Source organism: Nelumbo nucifera, chromosome 1, assembly GCF_055504915.1.
Source record: "Nelumbo nucifera cultivar China Antique chromosome 1, China Antique-T2T, whole genome shotgun sequence".
Classification (NCBI taxonomy): Eukaryota; Viridiplantae; Streptophyta; class Magnoliopsida; order Proteales; family Nelumbonaceae; genus Nelumbo; species Nelumbo nucifera.
In genome coordinates this window covers 181,255,580-181,283,103 of record NC_142649.1, presented here as the reverse complement: position 1 = coordinate 181,283,103, position 27,524 = coordinate 181,255,580, and the positions used below count along the sequence as shown (strand labels likewise).

Sequence of the window (27,524 nt, the reverse complement as noted above, 5' to 3'; positions counted from 1 at the left end):
ATTCTTACGAGGAGACGTTTCCGATTCAAAGATGCGACGATTTACCGTGAGATCGGTGTGAAAGAGCACTTTTTGAGAAGCAAATCCAATTTTTGTTTGAATTCGGAAATTGGAATATCTGGATATGCTCCTCACATAATACACCTCACACAGACGTCACATGACAGCCCCACGGCCCCCATCCCATCTTGTATTGCGAAATTCTCCCCATAAATACACAAAGTACATGAGATGATCCCAGTATCTCACAATACACGGTCTGATGGGGCTGTGAGGTGCGCTCTGTGAAAATATATTCGGATTCGATCACGGTCTGATCCCAGTCCGTTTCAACAGCCTTTACAGCCTTACGTTGAAAATATCTCCGTGTACTTACGTGATCTATTTCATGAGAGATATTCTCAATGAAAGGTTGCAAGTGGTGCTCGAACGGGAACTTCATAGTCGACATGAACAGCCTTCTTAGCTTTTGCTTTCAATTTGTTTCCCGGTTCCCTCTTTCGTTATTTCTATCACCTAAATCACCTAAAAGAGCATCGAGCTTCTGATCAGAAAGATTCAAAGTCAAAAATAGGGCTAAGTGCTAAAGGAGAAAGCTACTTCTTTGCTCTAGACTTCCCTCCAGGTGGGAAAGACGAATCAGAAAGAATATGAACTTCTCAGAAGAGTGGAAATCGCTCTGGTCAATTTCATCTGTCTTCTCTCCACCTCTCCTCCTCTCCGGCCCCTCTGCAGAACCGTTGGGCCCGCTTTTCTTCACCCCGTCTCCTAAAACCCTAAACCTTCTCTTCTCTTCCCCCTCTTTATGCCCTTCAATCCCTCCTGCCATTCCTCTTCAAACATCCCTGCGTGCAGCTTCCCTGTCTTCCAAAGACACTAAAATTCCAGATAGTGTACGTACTTCCATTGCTGCCGATTTTGGCCGTCAGTCCGATGACGTTCCTCCTATAGCCGGTAACAATCTTCAAATGCTTCGTTGCCAGAACGGAGAATTTCTGTTTTTATTCCCGACTGGAGAAAATTCGGACCGGGTTGGTTCTGTTGTGTTGTCTGTAACGGAATCAAGTTGGGAAGTTCGAACAGATAAAAGTGGTAATATCTTTATGTCTACGGACGGATTAATTCATCGGATTCTTAAAATGTTTGTAACATCTATTAATGCTCGGTGTTCCAATTCTTCTTCATTAACAGGTAATTCTGTAAGTATTGGGTTTTTGGTAGCTTGTACTTTGTATTCCGTTCATTGGTTCCGCGTTGATATTAACAACGTGGGATCAAACTTGGGAAGACCCGATTTGATTCATTTGGGTATGAAGAAGTTTAGCAGATATGTTGCACATGCTTGTTGGAGCTCACATCTGTCGGAAGAGTGTGTGGTTTTGTTAGAAAGTGGTGAATTATTCTTGTTTTCTTTGGGTTCTTTCTCTAATGCCAGTGCTTTTCCCGTTAAAATGAGAGGAAGTAGAGTTGGAGTTTCATGGAAGGATTTAGATATAGATTTGGATAGTTTGGAGAAAGGTGAATGGTTATGCTGTGAATTTGGTTGGCATCCCCGAATTTTGATAGTCACTAACACTAGTGCTGTTTTCTTAGTGGACTTGAGGTTTGAGGAAAGCAATGTGAGTATTTTAGCAAAGATTGAGATGTTTCAGCCATCAATGGGAGTGGACAGGTTTCTTGCATTTTGTAGAGCTGGTTCTGATGGCTTCTATTTTGCAGTTACTACTGAATATTGGTTGCTTCTTTTTGACATTCGGAAGCCATTGATGCCTGTTTTACAGTGGGCTCATGGCCTTGATAGCCCACGTTACATTAATGTGTTTAGGTTGTCAGAGTTAAGGTCAGCACCCAAAGAGGATAAGTATAAGTGGGCTTCGGAATCTGGTTCAGTCATTTTGGTGGGTTCTTTTTGGGACTGCGAATTCAGTTTATTCTGCTATGGACCTTCTTTACCAACTCCAGATGAGACAGTAGCTTCTAAAATTTCAAAGTTCACCAATACCCTGTATGCATGGGAACTCCCTTCTGAGCTCTCCTTGTCAGGTCGGAAGTGCTACCATGGAGATTGTCTTTTAAGAGAGAATTTTTCTAAGGCTACTCTTCCTGTGTGGGTTGATTGGCGGCAGAAGAAAGCAATAGTTCTGGGCTTTTGTATTCTTAGTAAAGATCTCTCATCCTTAGCATCTGAAACAGGCACTCTTGATGGCTTCACGCTGATTAGGCTAATGTCTTCAGGGAAGCTTGAATCACAGACATACCATGCTTCATGGGATTTAGCTAATAACAAGCAGGGGGGAGAAGTCAATGAGACCACTTCGTTGCTGGTTGAAGATCCTCTTCTATATACATTGGGTGATCAGAAATATAAATTTCCTAGGAGATTCAAACATCTGAAATTTGATTATCTCCTTGGGTATTTGAATGGATATCTAACCAAGCTCATGGAATCAAATATGCAAAATACTCAGATGGATTTGACTGAAACATCTCCATATACTCAAGACTGGTGTGAACTTATTCGTGACAAATTGAAGGCTTCTGGCATCATCCAAATGGGGTCTTCTCCTGTTCTTACTGATGTTCTTAATGATATCAGATTACCTGCAAGTGCATATGAGATTGCTTCGAGGAGAATGTGGGCAGGGCTGCCAATGAATGTTTTACAGTTGGCTTTTTCTAACTACCCAGAACTCCTTGAAGTTCTTTTAGACCAGAAGAAGGTCTCACTGGAGTTCTTGGATGTTCCTAGTTTGCCCCAGTGGCCACCATTTTTCTTGAGGAAGCCCTCAAGCCAAAGCAATAAGTGGTCATTCAAATTGCAGTCTGATGATGCTCTTGTAGGTCCTGTACTTCCTCTTCCTGTGCTTCTTTCACTTTGTGAGATTAATAAGAGCCAGAGAAGTTCAGCTATGGATGAAGGAGATTCATTTTCAGCTGAGGCGGAATTGACTCACCAATGCAATGAGGTCATCAAAGTGGTTAATGAGATGACATTGCCGAGATCCAGCTCTGAGTTTAGTGATTCCTATGTTGTCTCCCTTGCTGATCATAGAGATGAGAGGTGGAGTAGTTCAGAAGAGCAGCAAGAGCCAAAGCCTTTCTTTACATACAAGCCTCAGGCCTTTTCAGATAAGAGACCTACCATTAATTCCACACAAGATGAGACTATTTTTGAGGACAAGAGGTTTGAAACCTTTGTTTGTAAAAGGCCTGAGAGAGAATTTGCACCTAATCCACATAAGGATTCCAAAATGCAACCGAAACTTGTTCCAAATTCTAATAAGGAATTGGTTGGATTAGAATTTTTTGATGAATTGTGCCCTGTAAATTTGCAATTTGATTCTTCTTCATTGAGCTTTGGGCCTAAGGAGCTGAAAGGTTATAAGTTGTTGAAGAGGCAGTTTGCAAAATGGCAGGAAGGTTTTAAGCCATATCAAGATTTCTGTACTCTGTCCAAAATCAGAAAACAAGCACCATGATTTCTGGTAAATTCTTCATATCTTTGTATAACCATAAAATTGCATGTAATTTGTTTCTCATGTTGCTGATCTTGCCTCAACATCTCATTTTATTGATGGTTTGGAGTTGGGCCAACACGTCTTTTCAAAGAAGAAATTTTATTAAAATGAAAATTTAACTTTCCAAATAAAATGAAATTTTATTAAAATTTTGTTATAATTATATATCAGTATATATTATATTCATTAGTTGTCAACAATTGTACTAATCGACATATGTCTCTACCCCATTAATGGAACTCCTGTATTTGTTCAAGGAGAAATGCGAAACAAACAAACAAAAAAGAAGGCAAAAAAGAAATAAGGATCTCCTTTAAGAATTAGATCCTTTTCTTGGGGGAATACTAAATCCATCTTGGTAGAGGAGCAATTGACGTTATTTTGGCGTTTTCTTCTTTTTTAGGACTTGGGAGACCTTGTATAGTCTTCTCAGTTAGATTTAGTGTTGTATAATCTACCCTTACTCGACCAACTCTAACACTCCCCCTCAAGCTGGAGAATATATATCATATAATCCTAGCTTGTTACATATGTAGCTCACTCTCCTTGAACTCAAACCTTTTGTGAACAAGTCTGCCCATTGATCACCTGAACTCACGTGTTTTGTGCTTATCTCTCCAGTAAGGACTTTCTCCCTCACAAAATGACAATAAACCTTTATATGTTTTGTCTTTTCATGGAAAACCATATTAGATGAGATGTGGATTGCAGCTTGGTTGTCACAGTACAATCTCATAGGTTTGCTCATTGAGAATCCAACTTCTTGCAGAAGATTTTTTAGCCATACTAATTCACATGTGGTGTATGCCATGGCCCTGTATTCAGTTTCAACATTACTCCTTGCCACAACAGTTTGCTTCTTACTCTTCCATGTCACTAGATTTCTTCCAATAAACGTGCAATAATGTGTAGTAGATCTCTTGTCAGACACTGAGCTTACTCAATCTGCATTTGTATACTCAACTATCTCAAGTCTTCCCCCTGGTTTGTACAATAACCCCCAACTTGGAGTTCCCTTCAAGTACCGTACAATTCTAAGAACTGCATCCTAGTGAGGTACTCGGTGGTTTTGCATAAATTGGCTCACCACACTAACAGTAAAGGAGATGTTTGGTTTGGTAATGGTTAGGTAGTTCAGCTTCCCCACTAACTCTCTATATCTTCCAGGATCATCAAACATTTCACCTGCATTACTGCTCAACTTAACATTTGGTTCTATGCTATGGGTGTTTTAGCTGGTTTCACACCTAATAATCCCGTTTCTTCCAACAGATCAAGAACATATTTTCTTTGGCACAATTTTATACCTTGTTTTGACTTGGAAACTCCTATACCCAAGAAGTACTTCAACTTCCCAAGATCTTCTGTTTGGAAATGTTCTTGTAGAAAGGCCTTTAGTTTATCAATTCCTAATTTTTTCACTACCAGTTATGACTATATCATCCACATAAACCACTAATAAAATCTTTCCGGCTTCAGAATTGTAGCTGAACACTAAGTGGTTGACCTGATATTGTTTCATTCCAAAATTTTTCACTTCACTAAATTTCCCAAGCCAAGCACGATGAGACTGTTTCAACCCATAAATTACCTTCTTGAGCCTACACACTTTACCATCCTCCCCCTGAGCAACAAACCTTGGTGTTTGTTCCATATAGACCTCTTCCAAAAGGTCACCATGGAAGAAGACATTTTCAATGTCAAGATGAAACAAAGGCCAATAATACATAACTTCCAAAGAAATCAAGACACGAATTGAACCAATCTTAGCCACAGGGGAGAAGGTTTCCATATAATCCAACACATAATTGAGAATAACCTTTAGCAACCAATCAGGCCTTTAATTGTTCCACACTGCAATCTGGTAAATATTTAACATTATACACCCATTTACAACCTACAACATGCTTACAAGGAGGAAGAGTGGTGAGATCCCACGTGTGATTGTGTTGAAGAGCAGAGAGTTCCTCTTCCATTGCTTGATGCCACCCCGGTGAAGTAAGAGCCTCCTGAACATCCTTGGGTATACATATAGAGGACAACAAAGAAATAAATTGGCGATGTGAAGTGGAAAGGTGACATCAGGGCAGCAAATGACTTTCGAGTGATAGGATTGTAACACTTATATTCTTTCTAGGTCTGAGAATAGCCAAGAAAGATACACTTAATAGAGCATGCATCCAACTTGTCTAAATTAGGGCCCAGATTGTGAACAAAGCACACACACCCAAAGACCCGGGGGGTTAATGGAAAGGGAGACAAAGTGGGAAACAAAATAGAAAAGGGAGATCGACCATGAAAAATGAAGGAGGACATCCGATTAATGAGAAAACAAGCCGTAAGTACCGTGTCACTCCAAAAATGTTGAGGAATGTTCATATGATGAAGGATAGACTGAGCAACCTCAAGAAGATGACGGTTCTTTCGTTCAGCCACCCCATTTTGTTGAGGGGTGGATCCACACGAAGTCTGATGAATGATGCGATGTTGTTCTAAATATTGTTGGAAGGAAGTAAGAAAGTATTCACAACCATTATCAGAACAAGGAACTTTTATTGGAACACCAAATTGTGTACGTATTTCAGCATGGAATTTTTGAAAAATAGAAAACAATTCACTCATTTCTTTCATTAAATAAATCCATGTCATCGTTGAGCAATCATCAATTAAAATGACAAAATACTTGTAACCATTATAGGGCTCAACTTTAATTGGACCCAAAACATCTGGATTAAAGCAAAATGACTCAACATACGACTATCAACCCTAGGACTGAAGGAAACCCGATGGTGTTTCCCATACTGACACGATTCACACTACAAAGAAGACAAATGACTCAAAGAAGGAACTAGTAGCTAGAGAGCCTTGAGAGATGGATGTCCCAACCGACAATGCCATTGAAGAGGAGTCAGGGAAGTTTGAAGTGCAACTGAAGATCCACCACCGCCAAGAGAATACAATCCACTGGCTTCACGCCCTCCACCAATCTTCTTCCCTGTCTTGAGATCCTAAAAAACACAAGATAAAGGGTAAAAAGTGATAGAGCAATTAAGGGCCGTAGTTAATTTACTAACAAACATGAGGTTGAATGGAAATTTAGGCACATATAGAATAGATGATAAAGAAAGCGATACAATGTCAACATCACCAACATCGTAAATGGGGGAAGAAGATCCATTGGCCAGGGTAAAAGTTTGTGATGTGGAAGTTTTAGAAAGGGAAGAAGCACACCTGGAGTCTTGGTCATGTGATTAGAGGCTCCAGAATCAATCATCCAGTGAAAAGGTTTGGATGCCAGATAGGCCATACCTGAGTGTGCAAGAGTATCAGTGTTATGTTGTGAAGTGGCCTGAAGGAACCTTTCATACTCATCTCGTGGTACACTCATCATTTCCTTCCCAGAAGCAGATGTAGATGTGGAAGGTGTTTGATTTGTTTGTTGGTTATCACTCACATCACCACCACCAACAATTGCATGATTAGCCCATGTAGATCATAACAGAAATTAATCGTATGTCCATCTTTGCCACAATGTGTACACTTTCTAGTAGTGTGCCCTCTTCCTCTACCATGGCCTCCCCCTAAGTCACGATCTCCACCACACCACGACCAAACATGGGACTACCACAGCCTCGTCGAAATGTATGTCCTCCCCCTCTATTGCCATGTCCACCTACTCTCGCTACAACAAACATTGATCTATTAGACGTTGTGATACTCTTTGTGGGTCCCAAGGAAATCCTACGAGACCGAGCAAAGACCTCCTCAAGTGTAGGAAGAGCAGAACCTCCCAATATTTGTGCTCTAACTGCTTTGTATTTTGATTTCAGCCCCACTAAGAACCTGGTTACATCAAGTTGCTCTCTTTGTTGTTGCTGAATTTTAACATTTGAAGTTAGGGGATGATAGACACTGAGTTCATTTCTGAGGTTCCTCATACTGGCATAATACTCTTCAAGGGTTTGATTTCCTTGTTGCAAATTAAAATACTCCTAATAGAGCTGATACACTCTCGTAGTATTATCCTGTCCTGAATAGAGCCTTTTGGCATGTTCCCATATTTCCTTGGCTGTATCTAAGAACATAAAGTTTACACTTATCTTGGGTTCCATAGCCATGTCATGATTTGGGCATCTTCTTGTTCCCAATCATCAAACCTTGGAGAGCCAACTGATGGTTTATCCTCCTTCACATGTTTCACCTTCCTCTTGGCCTTGAGAAAAACCTCCACCGACTTGGCCCATGGCACATAATTTTCACCATTAAGTTTAATTGATGTCATCTGCATACCTAAATAGTCAGAGGGGATCACCACATTAGATTTTTGATCACCACCTCCATCTCCGGTTGCTGCCATTATGTTCTCAATACACTAGATTTCTCCTAGTTCTGAATTATCAACCAACAAAAAGGATTTCTGCTATTCAATAAACACTGCTGCAATCTGTACATCACCTTATGGCACTTTCTCAACCAGCCACTATAAAAAAGCACTAACTTATATCACCATTCAGACACATTCGGCCATCTCCTTCATAAAAAAAACCTGATTTCTCACACCACTACTGTTAACCACACTATTTCTCACATCACCATTCAAACAGAAACGAAGAAAAAACCTCTCTTGAAACTGCTCAGTAGAGGGTCTGTAACATAACAAACACCACCACACAACCACTAGGGCTGTCACTCATGGTGACAGCAATCTGAGAACTACTCACCTAGGGCTGCCGCACCTTCCCAACACCTGTAATGGGGATTGTGGCAGTCCTGGATCACCAAAAAAGGGTTGCTGCAGCCTTCTACTGGGTGTGCCGCAGCCTTCTACCCATGTAACTGAGATCACACCTCAGAGAAAAGGAGAAAAGAAGAAGAGAAGAGATCGCAGGTCCAGGAACTTGAGATTGCAGCCTTCCTCTCTTTTATTTAGGGCTCTGATATCATGTTTTAGTGGTTCAGATAAGTCCTGTTCAAAGAGAAAGAAGAAGAAGAAGAAGAAGAAGAAGAAGAAGGAAGCTGTTGAACTAGAGAGTCTTAACCCTCCTAGTCGACCATAATCTCTATTATATTAAAATAAGGGTACAAAGTCAAATATACCCCTACTTAAGTATGGGACAAGAAAAATAAAAAACAAAACAGAATTGCCACATCACTACACTACTTAAACTATAATGAAAAGACTAAGTTACCCTACTCGACCAACTCTAACAGAAACATATTGCAAATCTTTTATGAATCTACTATCTTTTATAACATGATATCGTTTTCATATCCTTTATTTTGTTTGACTTTTCTGAAGTGAATTATAACCACATTTTCTTGCTTTGCCCTTCTTTTTGTAGCTCTCCTCTGCAGTACATGTAATGCTGAATAGCTACCAAATGCTATTTTATATATAGATATAATGTAGGCTTTCTTTCTGATTGTGATGGTTATCTTGTCTGTAGCTAATTAGCTATCAAATACCAGGCAGTGTTTTAAAAGTGCAAGGCGAGGCACGTGCCTTTTCGAAGTTAGGCGCAAAAATACAAAAAGTGGCCAAAAACTTCAAAAAATGCCAAAAAAAAAATATTTAAAAAACCTATTATCTAAAATTAAAATACAAAACATAACATGTAAAGTGTATTCAAATGAAAATTTAAAAATAATTAAACATATAAACATTTTCAAGCATGTAAAACCCACAATTTATTTTTTCCTCAATTGCATTAGTTAAAATAGCTAGTGTGATTTGCATTCTTGATTCTATGAGCTGTCTTTGTACCAAGCCCACTGGAGCTCCAAGAACCCCTTATTTGCTAATGTTGTTCATTCATTCATCCAATTAACATTATAAAGTCATTTATTTTTGTGTAAGGATTAATTTAAGACCCTAACATGGACTTGTTTGGGCTTGCCTTGAGGGGCTTGGTCGGGCCCGGTGGCAGAGGCCCCAGCCCAGCCATAAGGTTCAAAAAAATTAGAAAAGGCACATGCCTGGGCTGAAGTGCAAGGTGCACCAGGCGTGCGTCTTTTGAAAGTGCTGCACCTAAGACCTAGGCGAGGCGCATTTTAAGGTATGTGCTTCGCCTGAATGCCTAGGCATGCCTTTTACATCACTGATATCAGGCACATAGGGTGTATGTTATGTACAAGAACCATAGTCTAATAGTAAGGTCCCACATGTGACCTGCTTCTTGGGTCTTGCTTCTGTAGGAAATAAGGATAAACAGGTTTAGTTCTTATCCAAAAAAATCTGGTAACAATGTTGTGGAATCTCTATGATGCCCTTTGCTTCTCAGTAAAATTTTCTGTTGCTCAAATTGATAGCACTGTGTAATCCATCAAGCATATATTTCAACTGTGCATTTGTTTTAAACTCTAAAATAAGTGAAACTGTTCTGCTTGTAGAGAAAACTTGCTGCTAACCTGCCCAAAGTTTTCTTTGTTTACGGCATTTGGATTTAGCTTCTAGGCATATTATAACTTTTGTGTGCATGTACCTTCTTCTCAGAAATTTATTCATGCAATTTCTCCTACTCCAGGATCTATTATGTCAGCTCCTAAGATCTGCGTGAAGCCACCAAAAATGACCTCATCTCCATATACAGTCATAGAGGAACTGGTTCATCCCAAGGAAGCAGAAAAGAGACCTAGCAATAGTGTTTCTGATAGACAGTATTAGTGGTATGATGTCTACCACAAGCAACAGAAACAGGGAGATGGAGAATGGAGATGGTGAGATGTTCTGTTTCAAATTTACATCTTCAGGGTCTTGTTCATGGGGAAAGAAATGCAACTTTTGGCTCGACATGGATGCAAGGGAGCAATGTTTGAGGGGTGTTTGCTTTGATTTGGTCCTGATTTAGAAATGGTTCAAACCCTTTTATCTCTGTTAACAGGGTTAATTCTGGATTGATTTAACTTCCCCAAAAGCCTCAACAACCTCTCTGCTTCCCAGTCAAAGATATTTCTGAGAGATGGTCCAGACTATTGTGCCACCACTAAATTCATTACAATCCAAAATGGTTGCATCTTCATTTTCTGCTAAGTTGAAAATGGATCCTCTCACCACACCAACAGAACTTTCAAAAAAAAAGTCCCCCTTCCTTGGATCAAAATGGATAAATTTGGAGAAAATGTCACTTCCTTTCACGATTCCTTTCCATAAGCTTGAGTGATAGGAGGTTCTAACAGGGGCAGGATCCCTATTCATTGGAAAACTCCCTTGTATATCTCCAATGAGTTTTCTCCATATGCTGTTCTTTTCTTCGCCATATCTCCATAGCCATTTAGCTAGGAGAGGTTTATTTAATTTGCCTAGGGAATGGATGCCAATTCCACCTTCTCTTTTGGGTTTACATACCTTCGTCCATGCCACTAAATAAGCATTTTTCTCTTCATTTAAACCATCTCTCAAAAAATAGTAAATGGGGAGTTTGATAGAACACTCCAAAGGAGGGTGATTAGGAATGGCAACGGGTAGGGTACCTGTGAAAATTGCCCTTCCCATTCCTGAACCTGTTTGAGCGCTGGGAGACCTGAGATATTTTATGCTCAAGTATCGCAGGCTGGTAAATTCCTCTGCCCACCCTAACATTTGAAATTGCAATTTTAGATAAAATGTTGGAGATTGCATTTCAGATGAGTGTTAGTCTTGGGGGCTATTTGATAATTAACAGCTAAAGTGGCTGAAGTGAAGGAAGTTATTGCTTTGTCTGTTTTGGAAGGCAAGTCATTAAGTGGGTTGTAAGGCTTGATTACTTTATATCCTTAAACTGTTTTAGCCACTAAAAGATAATGCAACAAGTTATACATTTCAGTCAATTCAGCTATTTTAAGGCCACATTTCTTTCAAAATTCTCATTTTAATACTCTGTTCATGGCCTTAAGCAGTATTTTGTTTTTTTTTTTTTGTGTGTTGTTTTTTGCTTTTTCTCTTAACTGATTCTTCTCTATTCTTTGCAAAATTTATAAAATGCAGGGACAGATGCTTACTTGGCTGTTGACGAGTTTAATGAGCTGGGATCTGCTCACAACAAAATACTTTTCCAACTAGTTCCAGTATGATTTGTGTCATATGTTGGAGTATTCTAACAAGGAATATTTACAATCAATATTCCTTTAGCCAAGAAAGACTAATAAGGACTTCAGTGGGTGTCATGTGCTTGTAGCTTCCAAACAACCAAAGTTTTTCCTTGCAATCTTACTGAGAAAGGAAAGATGAGAAAAAATAATTCACGACCTGTCAGAAAGCAAGCTTGTCTGCTGCACAAACCACAAAGGGTCAACTATCAACTGCTTGTTTCTGCCATTTTTCAGTCAAGGTAAGTATTAGATATGGGTTGTCAGGTTTTTCAGCATGTTCCATGTTTTTTTTTTTCCCGTTCTTAGAGCTCTATAACTGAATGGAATGATGTTATCACCATTGTGGCTGCCATGGTTGGCCTCCGACATGCAACTTGGGTCTGTTGATCTGTTTTAGTTTGGTAATCTATAAAAAAGACCCATAAGAAACCTCTTTTCTTTGATCTGGGTTCTCCCCTTCTTATTTCTGTCTTTTTTGGGTTTTATCTCTTCTTTTCTTTTGTATGTGCATACTGTGGTAGATGTGTGATTGATCAAAATTGAGTTCGCCCTTTCATGTATGTACTGTTTTCTGTTTTTCTCTTTTTATATAGCTTGAAGTTGATCTGTGCAAATGTTGTTCGATTCCATTTATGAGTTCACTTTTTATTTAGATTGCATTTGCAAGATTTTGTTGTTTTGATCTATATCATTTTTATATGCCCAATTTAATTAATGAAGGCATATAAATCAGAATTTATTCCATCTAAACAGAGCTTTTATCAATAATATAAAATGTAAATTATCTAATAGCTCCATACTTGTGGTCAAGGATAAAAATATTGATATGATACACCCATATAGGGCGTATTGTATCGGTATCGGTGTACCTAGATACATTTGGATAAACCCATGCATTTTTTTAAAACTTTTAAACCATTTCAGCCCTTTTACCCAACCCCCCCTCATTATTATAAAATAAAAAAGAAAAAGAAAAAAAATAAAAAAGATGAGTTGGCTATATTGATATGCACTGATACCTGAGTATCCCATATTTTAATCATTGCTTGTGGTAATATCCAAGGTTTTTAAAACCGAACCGGACAACGAACCGGTCAGGGGTCCGGTTCCCGGGTTGAACGGTCCGACCGTTCAAACCGAATGGACAACCCGTTCTGACCAAAAATAGAAAAAATAAAAAACGGCCAAAACTGTTGGATGGTTCGAACGGTTCGACCGCCTGGGTCAGCGGTTTGCTGACCAAATCAACGGTTTTTGGTGAAATAATGGTTCTGGGGTAAAATGGAGCCGGACCGGTTCTTGGTTTTTCTGGTCCGTCCGTCCGGTCCGGTCTGGTTTTGAAAACCATGGTAATATCTATGGAATGTGAAAGAGATTTCTGTTTGACTGTACAGATTTGCAACCATTTGCCAACAGTGATGTTGAACTATTAACAAAATACAGAGAGAGGACAAATGAAACTGGAAAGGCAATGTTCTTTAATTATGAGTCCACCAAAGTAAGGAGTTCGTGAAAGCTGAAGACTGGAATAAGATGGAGTTTATGCAGAAAGCAACCTGGAGAAGATTTCTGAAGGCTGAAGCTAAAATCTTTTTCTTTGAGAGGTTCAAAGTAAAAGGGAATGTAACGTTGAAGATCAGAGAAGTGAGGAAAGCCATGGTTATGCTGGTAGGTATTGAGGTGGTTGAGTGGCTCAAACTGTTCATGGAAGGAGCACTACAGTCAGGCAAACTTACAGACTGGAAGAGCTCTAGAGAACAACAAGATCAAAGGTAGTAGAAAGAAGATGGAATACAGAAGGTAGATTCGTTGCTTTGATTGAGTTTTTTTTGGAGAAGGAAAGAAACAACTCATCTGCATTCCTGAAGGTAGAAACAACATGGTTTGGAGGGAGATAAAAAACATTCTACAGGACTTCATGAAAGAGATGAAGGAAGGTACCGAGGGTGTTCAGATTACTGGAGAAATAAGAGGATCCCTAAGTGAGAAGGAAGCAATTTCTGGGAACATTCTGGTCAATGGATTGGGAAGAGACAAGATGGTTTTCAATACAGAGAAGATAGAATGGGAAAAGAAGTTGGTGGTTGAAGTTAAAAAGAAACCAGAAGATTGGAGGATAGTAGTAGCAGATTTACTCAAGAACCTGAAGGTAAAAGGTCCAGTAATTGTCACCCCTTATGAAGACTGTAAAGCACTTTTAGATCTGTTGGAGGATGTCTCAGTAGTTAGTGCTTCAAACTTCCAGTTGCAGACTGGAGCAGCCACAGTGATGAGGTAGTCTCCTAGTTCTAACGTGATGGACTTCTCAGTGGAGGATGGGGTAACCATAAGGCTTGCTGGCCTACCCTTCCATTTGTGGAAGCTAGAATTATTTCAATCCATTGCCTCCTTGTGCAAAGCTAAACTGGAAGGTGTGTTTCTAAAAGATTTTCGATCAACAGCCATGAGAGCAAGCGGAGTAAAGCCTGAAGAAATTCCCAAGAAGATTGAGGTTTATGCCGAGTGCTTTCTATTCGGTGTGGCTATTGATCTCTAATAAAGCAGCTTTGTGGAAGGAGTCCAGGAGGAAGGAAGATGAGGAGGTAGAAGAAGACTACCTACGTGGATCATAGAGATTGGTGCATTTCAAATTAGCTGAAACTATCACAGAATTGGAAAGCTTAAGGAGAAACAACAAGAAAGGATTACCCGAAGAGGAAAATGGAAAGAGTGCAAGCAAAGGAAAAGCTTCAGAGTTTAAAAGAACCTTTGCAGAGGTTGTGACAAGTGCATTAAATGCAAAACCAGACTGTCAAGGCTCTTGGATTGGTGGGACTGACAAGGGGGTTGAACAAAGAGAAGGGCCAATTTGAAAGTCCAAGGAGAGGGTAAACTTAAACTGACTTTAGATTAAGTAATAAATGAGCTTACAAAGCAGGACAAGTTGTTGGGTTCGCAAGGTGGGATAAGTGGTAATGGGCCAGGTGGAATAAGTGTTAATGGGCTAGGTGGGGCAAGTAGCATTGGGCCCAGTGTTTTAAAAGCGCAAGGCGCAAGGGCCATTTTGTGCTCGAGGCACGCGCCTTTTTGAGGCAAGGCACACAACTAAAAAAAAAGCTAAAAGTTCAAAAAAATTCAAAAAAGAGCAAAAAATTATAAAACATAATATTAATAAAAATATAAACTTAGGTTTTAAAATAAATGTTTTAAAAAACCTATTATCTAAAATTAAAATACATAAATATAATATGTAAAGCATATTCAAATGAGAATTTAAAAATGAAATCAAACATATAAAACATTTTCAAGCATATAAAACCAACAATCTCTTTTTTTTCTCAATTGCATCAAGTAGCTAATGTGACCTATTACATTCCTAATTCTATGAGCCGCCTTTGTGCCACACCCCCCGAGGCAAGCCCAAACAAGTCCATGTTAGGGTCTTAAATTCTTAGATTTCACGCCTGGGCTAAGGCACAAGGCGCAAGGTGCACTAGGCGTGTGCCTTTTGAATGGGCTGCCCCTAGGACCTGGGTGAGGCACCTACCCTAAAACGCGCTTTGCCTAAGTGCCTAGGTGCGCCTTTTAAATCACTGATTGGGCCAGGCAGATTAGAGAGGAGGTCACGTGCCACTTTAAGTCATCATATGACTTTAGAAAAAGACAAAAAGAAGGGGACAATATCTTGGGTGTATCATCATCCCCCATCCAACCGGTTTCGATTCTTTCTCAACCGAGAGGCTCTACTGTGGAGAAGTTTGCATGGAGGCCAAGGTTGGTTTGCTACTCAACCACCCTTGAATGACAAAATCCATGGTATGATAGAAACAAAGAGGAAGATGGTGATTTTGACTCGGATTGGGTAAGCTGTGAAGAGGAGAAATCAGATGAAGAGTCCTACGTCTAGTATCGGCAACGTTAAAAGCAGTCCACGGAAAGCTCTTTTGGAGGATGCAGATTTAGGAACAAGATTGCTCTTCGAAAACTCTTTGCTGACCCCAACCAAACTTTCTTTGGAACCTCAGAAGAGCAGCGGTTTGAAAGGTTCTCCCTTGAGAAGAGAAAACACCTCATTCAAAGGCAAAAAAGATCTTTCCCATTTTGAGAGTCAAAAGTAGGGTGATCGTAGAGATTTTACAGCTTCTCCTCACTCGGAAAGCAAACCCGTAGATGGCTCCCCTTCCCCTGCTAGTGGTTTGAGGGTTAGATTGGAGGAGAACTCGCCCAACATCGGCCTTGTTTAGTGTCAGCCTCCTTTGCATGACAGTCCTACTCTGTTTCTGGGTTCTGGTATGGTTTGTCAATTTTTAGATAATTCTATTTGTGTTTCAGCTAATCCTCCTCACCCTCCTTCTGTGGTTGTTGTCCAGCTTGCATGTGAGACCTATTCTTGTCCAGCAGTTGCCAATCCTAGTGTGTCGTTGGAGGCAACAGAAGTGTCAGGAGATATTGAGGTTGTAGATGATTCTAAGGAGAAAGGGGAGAGAATATGGGAGCTAATAATGCAGTTCTTTGATCAGTTGGTTCAGGTAGAAATACAGTCTAGAGTGAGTTTGGAGGAGGAAGGTAGCAGTCCAGATCTGGTGTGTTTGGAGAAGGAAAAGGAAGAAAAAAAGAGTGGGTTGAGAGTTAAAAACACAAAAGGAAAAAAAACCAGGAAAAAACAACAGAAGAGAGAGGCAGGAGAAAGGAAAAGAATCAATTCTTTAAATAAGGAGTTAGAGTCATAAAAAATAAGAAAGAACAAGATGAGTGAGGTGGAGAGGCTGAGATGTGGAGTTGATTATGAAAAAGGAGGTACAAGCAGAAAGGAAAGGAAAATGGTTTAGGTTAAGAAAAACCTCAGGGTCTCAACATCTGATTTTTCCCATGAAGATAATCAGTTGGAATGTTAGGGGGTTGGGGAGTCAAAGAAAAAGAAGGGTGATTAAGGAAGTTTTTAGGAAAGAGAAGCCGGATATTGTACTAATTCAAGAAACAAAGTTGGAAGAGCTGGATAGAAGATGGGTGAGAAGTTTGTGGTCAGCAAGAGGCTTAACTTGGGCTTTTTCACTATCGTGGGGAGCCTCAGGAGGCATCCTAACAATCTGGAAGAATGAGGAGATGGACGACATTGAAGAATTGCTTGGCAACTTTACGATCACAATGAAGTTTAGGAGGAAAGAGGATGGGTTAGAATGGGCTTTAACTAATGTCTATGGTCCAAATTCATATAGGGAAAGGGAAGAGTTTTGGGAAGAACTAGCAGCCATAAGGGGGCTTTGGAGTGGTCCTTGGTATTTGGGGGTTGATTTTAATGTCATTAGATTTGTGAATGAAACAACTAATCCTAGCCATATGATCACCTCTAGCATGAGGAAATTCAACCTACTTGTGGAGCCCTTTGAGCTAAGAGAGCTGCCCATGCTACAAGCCAGTTTCATGTGGTCCAACTTTCAAGAAGAACAACACCTATATTGTAAACTAGACAAATTCTTATTCTCTGCAGATTGGGAGACTGCTTGGAGGGGAATGGTAGTAAGGGCACTTCCTAGATCAACTTCGGATCACTGTCCAATTAGGCTTTCACAAGAGAAATTAGGAGGACCTTGTTCATTTCAGTTTGAGAACATGTGGCTACTTCATCCTGAATTTCTAAAAGAAAGTACAACAGTGGTGGGAAGAAGATCAGGTGGAGTTCAGATGGAAAGGATATAGATTCTACAAAAAGCTACAAGTTTTGAAAGCTAGGATCAAAGAGTGGGACAAAGAGGAATTTGGAAGAGTCGAAGAGAGAAAAGAATGGATTGCTAAAAGGATTCAAGAAATTGATATAGAGGAAGCAGAGAAAAGATTGAGAGTAGAAGAAAGGTGGAACTTGAAACAAGAATTAGAGGAAATCATTAGAAAAGAGGAGATAAGTTGGAGACAAAAGTCTAGATGCAAATGGCTCAAGGAGGGAGATGGAAATACTAGGTTTTTTCATTCCTTGGAAAATGGTAGGAGGAGGAAGAACATTGTGGAGAGGTTGGAATGGAATGGAGAAGTGCTTACAAGGGAGGAAGAGATAGCAAAAGCATTTGTGGACCACTTTAAAACCATTTATGACAGTCCGAGCAGAATGAGAGAGGACATTTCTGATTTTCAGTGGCAAACAGGGAGTAGAGAACTAATGGAGGAATTGGAAAGAAATTTTGAGACCCAAGAAGTCAAAGATTCTGCTTTCTCAATGGAAATATCTAAAGCCCTGGGTCCAGATGGTTTCACGATGGCTTTTTACCAAGATTGCTGGGAAATCATAGGTGGGGATTTAACGAAGGTGTTTCTAGAATTCTTTGAGAGAGGTAGGATTAACTCAGGCGCCACTGCTACTTTTTTAGCTCTGGTTCCCAAAAAGATGGATGCAAGACACCCAAGGGATTTTAGATCCTTTAGTTTGATTGGCAACACGTATAAGACCATCTCTAAGGTGTTGGCCTCAAGAATTAAAAAGGTACTTCCTTATCTGATCTCTCCAAACCAAGGAGCCTTTGTGTCTGGGACCAAATCCTTATTGCCAATGAGTGTGTTGACTACAGAAAGAGAAAAGGAGAGAAGGGGCTGATTTGCAAACTTGATTTGGAAAAGGATTATGACTTGGTAGATTGGGATCTTTTACTGGAAGTTTTAAGAAACAAAGATTTTGGAGAGAGGTGGTGTAGATGGGTAAAAGGTTGTGTGGCTTCGTGCCATTACTCTATTTTGGTGAGTGGGATAGCCAGGGATTTTTTCCTTGCAAAGAGAGGTCTAAGACAAGGGGACCCTCTCTCTCCCTTCCTTTTTACCTTAATAGTGGATGTTTTGACTGTTATGATCTCTAGAGCTGACTCCAGAAATCTTTTTAATGGGTGGAGAGTAGGGAGGCAAGAAGTAGTGGTTACTCATTTACAATTTGCAGATGATATAATTTTCTTTTGTAAGGGAGAGCCTGAGGAGATGGTCAATCTGAAATTGTTGGTAGAAGGTTTTGAAAAGGTCTCTAATTTGAGAGTGAATTGGAATAAAAGTTGTGTGGTGGGGATTAATAGATCAGATAAGGAGGTGTCTTCCTTGGCTAGGTTGTGAGTGGAGTGATTAGCTTGTGAAGTTCTTGGGTTTATCTCTGGGAGGAAACCCAAAGTCAGAAAGTTTCTAGTACCCAGTGTTGGAAAGATTCACAAAGAGATTAGCAGGGTGGAAGAGCAATTACATCTCTTTAGGAGGTAGAATCACTTTAGTTAAGTCAACACTAGCAAATTTGCTAGTGTACTTCCTATCTACCTTCAAAGTGCTTGCCAAGTTTGCAAATCAGTTGGAAAAAGTAATGAGAGATTTCCTCTGGGAACCTGAGGAGTCAAAAAAGGATCACCTAGTGAAGTGGAAAGGGGTCTCTAGGACAAAAGACAAATGGGGTTTAGGGATCGGAAATATTCATTTATGAAACACACTAGAGGAGTAATCTGTGCTGAGCACGAGAGTGATACTGGACAAAATGTTTGTCATTTCATCGAATAGAGATCATGTTAATAGAAATTGAAAACAGCTTCTTTTTTTTCCCTAATTTATACCAACTTGTCCAGTAATAAGCTCCAATTGAAAGAAAGTGTATTTTAAGAAGTCTGAGCAAATACCAAAACTTATTTTCAAGGTCATTGAAGCCCTGGAATCAAAATATGGAGTTTGAGCAAAGCTGGGAAAGGCATTAGGACATCCACAGGGAAGCATAAGCCTAAGCTCTAAGTTGGTCTCATAAAGAGACTGATGCATCTGATGAGTAGAAGAACCATAAGCCCTTTGAGCTCCCAAGTTCCATATATTGCCTGCTCTCCTGTTGAGAAAATTCAAGCTCACCGGAGAACTGACCGTCAATGGATTATGAGAGTTGCCCAAGGCCTAGAGCACGTGGAATCTCCTGCGAGTTGCTACCAGCTTCATTTTCCTTGAAATTCCATGTTGTTTGCTACAACACCGTTGAGGTGCTGATGATCGAACCATTAGGTTCTAGAGCCCCATGGTTGAGACTCCTGCAAAACATTCACCCGGATGCATACTGGAACTGGAAAGGACCATCCCACCCAGTGAACCTTGCAAATATGGGTGGGAACTATGAGAGAACGCATTGCTTGTAGACTTCTTTGAGCTTCTTGGCCATAGATGTGGGAGAAATTTTCCAGTAGCCATATAGGTTGTCGATCACCTGGCCTTGTGATTGACCATTATATCCCTTGGTGGCTGCCTTGGGTATGTTGTGAAATCCATCAGAAAACTACCAACTCTACTACTAGCTATTGCAAATTAAGAATAGAAAAATGTCAACGGTGGAATGTGGAATCGGTGGACGGTGGAGTGTGGTGAAAGACAAATAATGATGTCATACATTCACACGTGAGTGAGATAGCAAATGAAAAAAAACAAAAAAATAACATGTGAATAAGCAATTCAGGAGAATTGGGACCCTCATTTGTTCCCTATTCGCACGATTCAATGAAAATTACGTGCGGATACCATTTCTTGCGGGAAGAAGAGGCCATGTTGTCTTAACGAAGGCCCATCCCGCTTTAATATATATAGATAGATCACTTTTAGTTTAGTGGTTGTGGAGGTTTCCCAAGGAGCGAGAAAGTTCGTGGCATAGAGTGATAGAAAGCATACATGGATTGGTAGCAAATGGATGGGATGCTGGTCTAAACCTAAGGGCTTCTTGTTCCTCTCCGTGGAAAGACATTGTTGGTATCCTGCTTGGCTTTTGTCCTTTCATCAGGTATGATGCTTGTTCAGGTAATAAGGTCCTTTTTTGGGAGGATGTTTGGGTTGGGGATCAGCCTCTTAAGGATAGGTTCCTGGCCCTCTACTCCCTGTCCTTGAACAAATTTAAAGTCATCTCTACCTTTTATGTTTCTGGAGAGTCCTGGGATTTAGGATTCAAGAGAGGGTTGAGGGAGTCAAAAATAGGGTTGGCAGATGATCTTTTCTCTCTTCTAAATTTGGTGTTTTTGGATCATTCTTGTCTTGATAACAGAATTTGGTTAGAAGAGTTCGGTTGTTTTTCTCGCTCTTCTTTATTCAATGCTCTAGTGCACTCTTCCAATTTAGTTTACTCTTTTCCTGTAAAAGAAGTGTGGAGTGCTCCTGTACCTCCAAAGGTGAGGGCTTTTTGTTGGGAAGTGGTTCTCCAAAAAATCAACACTTTGGACTTGCTTCAGAAAAAAAAGACCAAATTGGTTCTTATCCCCTCGTGTTTGTAGCCTTTGCTTGAAGAGTGGTGAGATGGTTAATCATCTACTAATCTCTTGTCCTTTTGTTACTTCTATTTGGGATTGGTTTTCCTCACTCTTTGGGTGTAGGTGGGTTCCTCCTACAAGTGTGGTGGATCTTTTTGAATCTATCTTTTTTCGTCAGTCAAAGAAAAGAGGAAGGGTAATGTGGAGAGCAACAAGGGCAGCAGTTGTTTGGGCAGTGTGGGAAGAGAGAAATAACAGAATCTTTCAAGGGAAAGAAAAATCAGCACATGAATTCATAGAAGGGATCCCCCGTTATCTGAGGCTGTTAAGCTAAACTTTGATGGCAGTTCTGTAGGTAATCCAGGTCCCTCTGGAATTGGGGGTGTCTTTAGAGATGGGGAAGGAAAAGTCCTGGCCCTTTATTCTGGCCCGATAGGATTGGGGGACTCTCTTAGAGTAGAAGTTCTGGCACTCCTACAAGGGCTCAAGCTGGCTAAACAGCTGTGTTTTCAGCAGTTGGAAGTGGAGGGAGATTTGAAACTGGTAATAGGTTGGATGCGAACAAACAAGTTAGGTGCCTGGTCCCGTAGACAACCTGTAAGGGAGATTGTGCAACTAAGAAGGGAGCTTGAAGTCAGGTTTAGATGGACTAGGAGATCAGCCAATGCAATGGCCAATACTTTAGCGAAGGTGACAGTTTGTAATTTGATGAGGGCCTGTTTGTAATTTGATGAGGGGTCACCTTGTTTTTGAAGGTGACAGTTTGTACCAAGTTTCTTAAAGAATTAATGAAAGTTACTGTTTCCAATAAAAAAAATGTTGAGCTATTCAATTCAAATGAAAGATCAGGCGGCGTTCAGCAAGGATACTTCATGGATGGATCTCAGGGAAGTTGACTAAGTTGATAAATGGAGTCCAAAGTAGAATTCTGCAACCAGTCTAGAATCTAGATTTCAAAATAATATCCATGGAGTGAGAGCTTGAGGCAGGTTTCTCCAACCAGTGAAAACTCTGAAACCAGCAATTAAATCCAATAATGCTGTCTGCATTAATGTAGGTAGCCTGCCATATTGTGAGTGGATAATAATGTCTTTTCTACACCTGTATGGCTACCATTAAAACCTTTTAATAACTTTTAACACCTTGTATACATGAACAAAAATACCTTCAGTATGCATTTGTGCTTCTTGCATACAGGGTGTGAATGAAAAGTAAAAATAGGTTGAAAGGAAAAATAAAATTTTGATAGGGTAAAGCAATATTGAATGTTTACAAATGAGGGTACATACATGCATAAATGAAAAAAAAAACGAGAAAAATGGAACATTATAGGTATGGTTTTAATTTCCTTATATCCACTAAATCCTAAATCTACCTCAAATTCTATTTTAAAATGGTAGGACTGGATGATCAGACTATTGAACCTTGACCAAGTGACCAAAACAATTTTGTGTCCAGTATGAGTTTGACAGCATTGACACAGTATTAGACAAAAGCAACAACAAGATAGTTGAAAATAGTCAAATTGGTATTGTTTTAGAATATTACAAGTATGTTGAACACCCTAAGAAGTTTAAACTGGCCTCAGCCACCTCCAATTCCTTGTTACATGCATTCCTTCCACACTGAAGAAATACATCCATGTTGTAGCAGAAAAATCATGTGGAAACCATTTCAAGCAAGAGTTACCCAGTAAAACTTACTCCTCCCAACCTCTCCCCTAAGCGAGCTGTCTCCTAATGAACTATAGATGATCATGGGATCCATCTAAATGTGATTTTCAATTTGGATGTCAAAGACCTAGGGGCCTTTTGTTAACAGCTGACATGGCTGAAATGAATGGCTTCTTTGATTCCTTCTTTTAATAAAATCACCATTTATCAAAAAAAGAAAAAGAAAAAGAAGGGCTGGATAGCATGTTGAGTTGATTTCTATATCTTAAATGACTATTTATCCACTAAAACACAGAGCAATAATCATTCAATTCAGCAATTGTGGCTGTTATGAAACGACCCCCTGGCCTCTATGATGAGGTGATATAAGAGCCATGTGCCCACAGTTCCCTTTTTAATCCGATTAATAACCACATTGATTGAAAGATAAAAAAATCTAACCAATAACCACTTGCTGATCTTCCTTCACCTTAAATTGGTCAAATCCCGTAAGTGTATCAATTTGAGTGTCTGAAGTATTGACAGGATCTCTGTCATGGTTGAATCCTTAAATCCAATGGGTCCATAGAAGGTCTTACAATAAATGGAGTTGGCAAAGTAATAGCAAGTTCCTGTACTTGGAAGCAATCAATGAGGTGGGGTCCCCCTCCCCAAGATGCAATCAAGTTAAACTTAGATGGATGTTCTATTCAGATACCAGGTTTTCCAATTTCTAAGGTGGTGCTTCTAGAGCTGACTAATAAGTTTCCTGTATATTCAGGAACATAGGTTTTGAAGATTCTCTTGAATCATAGAAATTGGTAGCACTTCAGGGACATGGACTGGTGTTTCTCCTTTAACTTTAACCAGGTGGTTTTTCTTTGTCAGTAGTAACAAAAATTTTATTAGTAAAACGTGAAAACAGAGATAAATGGAATAAAACACACAAGCACGAAAGGAAATATAAAAAAAAACTAGCATATCTATACTGCATTCCATCTTCAATCAATTCCTTCTTGCAGTTGTGCAAATCATGGATATATATGAATTTGAGCCAGCTTTAGGGAAAATGGGAATGACAACAAGAACGTGTGACAATTGAGAATTTATTTTGACTGATTAGCCTGCAAATAAGTTCTATTTATTTCTTTGTTTATCACTACCAGCTTCATTTATTTTAGGACTACAATTTTTTTATTTAACTTTCTACTAACCTATATAACTCTAATTAATTTTTGCATTTGTGTAACCTAGAACTGTAGATCCTGTGTCTTTATCTTATGGGGAAATACATGGCCACAATAACCACCTTTGAAGGAAAAAACTTTGGCTGTTGGGTGCAAACAGCCTATGCTGTTGAGAACATTTTTGGGAATGTCATGTTACCATGGGAATGGAGTAAAATAGTAATTGCCCCTATTTCCTTTTGACCATAAACATAGACATGGGCGTGAATTGGTGAGCGTGTCCAGCCTAAAAACGCTCTCAACAGCATAGGCTGTTCACCCCCAACAGCCAAAGTTAACTCTTGAACATACAAGTATGGTAACATACTCAGCCTGTCAAATTTTCAAAACAAGAAAGAACCTGTGGCTTTGTTTTTCTGTGTCCATGCCATTTCGGCTTCAATTTATTTAATCTTTGTTATGATACCCATCTTCCCTGGATATACCTGCTAACAGAGAAGATAGATTAAATTTTTTCACTTTTATACAGAATAGGATCAAACTGCCAAATTAAGTGTCTGATTAGAAACCCAGACTACATCAGGTTTTTTGATAAAAATATATTATTTGTATGAAGGTGGCATTTGGTCCTTGGGATCTAGGTTTTCTGTTTTGTTTGGTGTATCAGTGTATGTATGTTGTATATTCTCAATAGCAGCCCCAGGGACCTATTCCATTCTTGTCCTCATCTTCCCCATAAGCTTTTTAATTTCCCTAATCATATTCCCGGTGGAGGTCACCAAACATCATGTAAAGGATTTTTTTTTTGAATAATGATCATGTAAAGGGCCTAAAGGCTTCTTTACAGTTGAAGAAATGGTCACTGATTGCTACTATATCAGAATTATATACCACCTCCAGATTTTTTTCCTGCTCAAAAATTGTAGGGGTTCTTTCTAGCCAGATGGCCCAAAGAAATGGCAAGGGAACAACTGCCCAGCAAGAGATACAAGAGTTTTAAGACCCTATCCTCACACCATAGGTCCTTCCAGAGAATATCATAAGGGCCATGGTTGCTACATCACACAAGGGATACAAGAGTTTTGACATATAAAGTGAACAACTCATTCAAGTGAAGGTCATAATATCTTCTTTTTTAACTTATTAAAATATAGAACATTGATTTTGATAGGTGAGCATTTTCTAATTAAATGATAAGAATGGGATTTGAAATCGTTAAATCTCCATTAAACAGCAAAAGAAGAACATGGGTATCATAGCAGTTACTGCCTTCAAGATCATCCCATGTTGCCATTCCCATTTGTTCCACTAACATGGATATGCTACCATCTCAGAACCCTCCAATCTTGAATAAGTAAATATGTCTTCTCTCATTGATCATCCCTGGCCTGGCTAACAGGGAAATATTGGAGAAGAAAATAGAAACTCTTTATTACTATTTGTAGATGACATGTTTGTCTCAAATGCTTTAGAGCAGCTGATGTATCTCAGATATGTATTTCAGTGGTTTGTATCTTTTTATGTTTAGTTGTTTTTGACTGTTCCGGTGATGTCTGATCACCATAGTTTCTATCTTCTATTTTCTTTTGAATAAATTTCCTTTTACTATCAAAGAATAGTTTTTAAATGGTTTGAACAGATTTTAATGGTTTTCTCAAAAAATCCTATTAGATACTATGAAGGATATGAAATCAGGACAGACATTTGTGGTCTTGAAGAGACCAATGAAAGGGCATGAAAGAGAAATTATTCAATTGAATATCCCCATGCTGGTGCACCTCCAGAAGATGAAAATACAACTGGGACCTCTGGAGGAATCTTATAGCTATTAGCTATTGCTGTAATTTATTTTAATACACAATTTGTTGATGAATGCAACATGACTCCTTTGAGGCTCATTTCTCTCTCTCTCTCTCTCTCTCCCTCTTTCTCTCTCTCTCTCTCTCTATATAGATAGAGGCGTGAGGTGTAGTTCAAGCGGAGGGGGGTTAGGAGGAGGTGTAGTTCAAAATGCAAGGAGGCGTAAGCCTCCTTAAGAGGAGGGGGGTTAGGAGGAGGATGAAGAGGAAGGGGGGATCTCATATTTTCTTTATTTTTAATAAAAATATTTTATATTAAGAAGAATAAAGATGCACAACATTAGTTGAAAGGAGTCGCCCCCCAGCCGAAGGGGCAGGTGGCAAACCACTTTCTTTCTCCTTATCTTTTATTCTCTTTCCTTTCCTTTTCTCCTTTTTTCTTCTCTTTCTTTTTCTTTCCCTTCCTTTTCTTTTCCTTCCCTTTTTTTTTCTTTTTTCTGTTTTTTATATAAGATGTGCATGAGGCGTACGCCTCTAGCACGCCTCATGAAAAAAGTGCATGAGGCGTACACCTCTTGCACCTGAGGCGTACGCCTCAGAGGTGTCAGCGCCTCAGGGTGTTTTGGGAGTGCCTCGCCTGGAGGCGTGTCTCCAGGCGTACGCTTCCCACGCCTTTTAAAACACTGCTCTCCCTCTCTTCGCCCCCCCCCCCCCCCCCCCCCCCCCCCTTCTCTCTCTTTATTTTTGTCAGTTTAAATCTGAGACAGGTAGTACACTAAATGAGGTCTATATAATAAATTTTGGGTTTAAACAAGGACCAAGAGCTCTAATTGTTCAATTGTTTTCACATAATTTGTGATAAATCTATTGTTTTAATCTCTAGATAAGTAATGAGCCTATGCGATAAATCTATTGGTTAAATTATGCATCTATATTTAGTAATGAAAGGGGCAGGTATATGAAATTGCAATTGACTTCTGTGTAATGAGAGTCAGATCTAGAATGAAAAATAACTCATTTCATGCTCTTCATGAACACACTTATAGTTCTACTTGAACATGTAAAAGAAAAGGTTCCAGTGAAGAATATAATCTTGCATATGAGATGATAGATATAGAAAGAATAATTATTTCTAGAATGCTAATTGCTTGCTCATTAATCTTTATTTCTTGTTTTAATGTGTATTTCCTTAATCTCATTTATGACCTTGTTTTTGTAATTGTAGTGATACAAGTGACATTGATGATGGGGGCTCAGATTCTTGCATCTATACCATAATGTAGATCACATCCAACAAATCAATTAATCAGGATTTATAAGATTGATAGACTGATACCAACCCACTTGAATTGGGTTTGATCTTGTCACTGGGTGTTCATCATTTCTGTGGCAAGTACATCAAGAGATCATAGGCCTCTCTTGTTGGGCAAAGCAATCTCTACTGTCATCATCGTTGTTTATTTCATCAGAAAGAGGTTGATACAATTCTCAGGTTGGTTCTCATCTGAGCATTTATATCAGCAGATTCCATATTTGAGTCTTGGAATGGAAGCAGCTGTAACATGACTTCTTCTCCATTACGTGTACAATAGTTTAGACATTTTAAATATATATATCTATATATAATATAGTCAAATAGTATTCTCATTATCTTCATGCTTCTCAGAGCTTCATTAGATATTTGACATGTTTTTCATCATACCATGCATAATCATGTTAAAAAAAGCAGCAACCAGTCAACAACTTTTTTTGTCACTCTTTTCTCGTTATCTGTATATTGAGGGAATGTCTGTATGAAATCCAGATCTCGCTCATGAGATGTTTTTTGGGCATTTCAATGGCTGTTCTGATATAAAGAGTCTGTTTCTCCTGTAATTGTTTGGGAGTCACTGTTCTGTAGTCACATACTAGTCATAATCTAACATGTTCATTACAAATTGAAGGTTGAGTTAAACATCATCTTTACTTTGCCACCTTTGCATATCTGAAACTGTTACAGAGTTGTCTAACTAATAAAATGATTACATATCCATTCTCGTTTTCTATCAATTTCCCATGAAAGAAGTGGCCCACCAATTGAACCATACGAGTGATGCACTTTTGG

General features: G+C 39.3%; 1 protein-coding gene across 4 annotated transcripts; it reads left to right on the top strand.

Annotated features, from left to right (window-relative positions):
• Positions 1–280: 280 nt before the first annotated feature.
• Positions 281–27,387, top strand: LOC104600263 (TATA box-binding protein associated factor RNA polymerase I subunit C). 4 transcript variants are annotated; one of them, XM_088895490.1, is made up of 5 exons: positions 281–1,092; positions 1,192–3,485; positions 10,043–10,235; positions 11,482–11,824; positions 26,646–27,387. In XM_088895490.1, the coding sequence occupies exons 1-2, from the start codon at positions 651–653 to the stop codon at positions 3,477–3,479; spliced, it is 2,730 nt and encodes a 909-aa protein (XP_088751616.1). In that variant the 5' UTR covers positions 281–650; the 3' UTR covers positions 3,480–3,485; positions 10,043–10,235; positions 11,482–11,824; positions 26,646–27,387. The 4 variants fall into 4 exon arrangements, with proteins under 4 accessions (XP_088751616.1, XP_088751615.1, XP_010261425.1 ...); XM_088895489.1 differs by having other exon boundaries at positions 282–3,485; positions 10,012–10,235; XM_010263122.3 differs by having other exon boundaries at positions 283–3,485; positions 26,646–27,386.
• Positions 27,388–27,524: the final 137 nt, after the last annotated feature.

Excerpts from the sequence above, each read along its gene's own strand:
- LOC104600263 (XM_010263123.3), top strand. The coding sequence starts at position 651 with ATGAACTTCTCAGAAGAGTGGAAATCGCTCTGGTCAATTTCATCTGTC.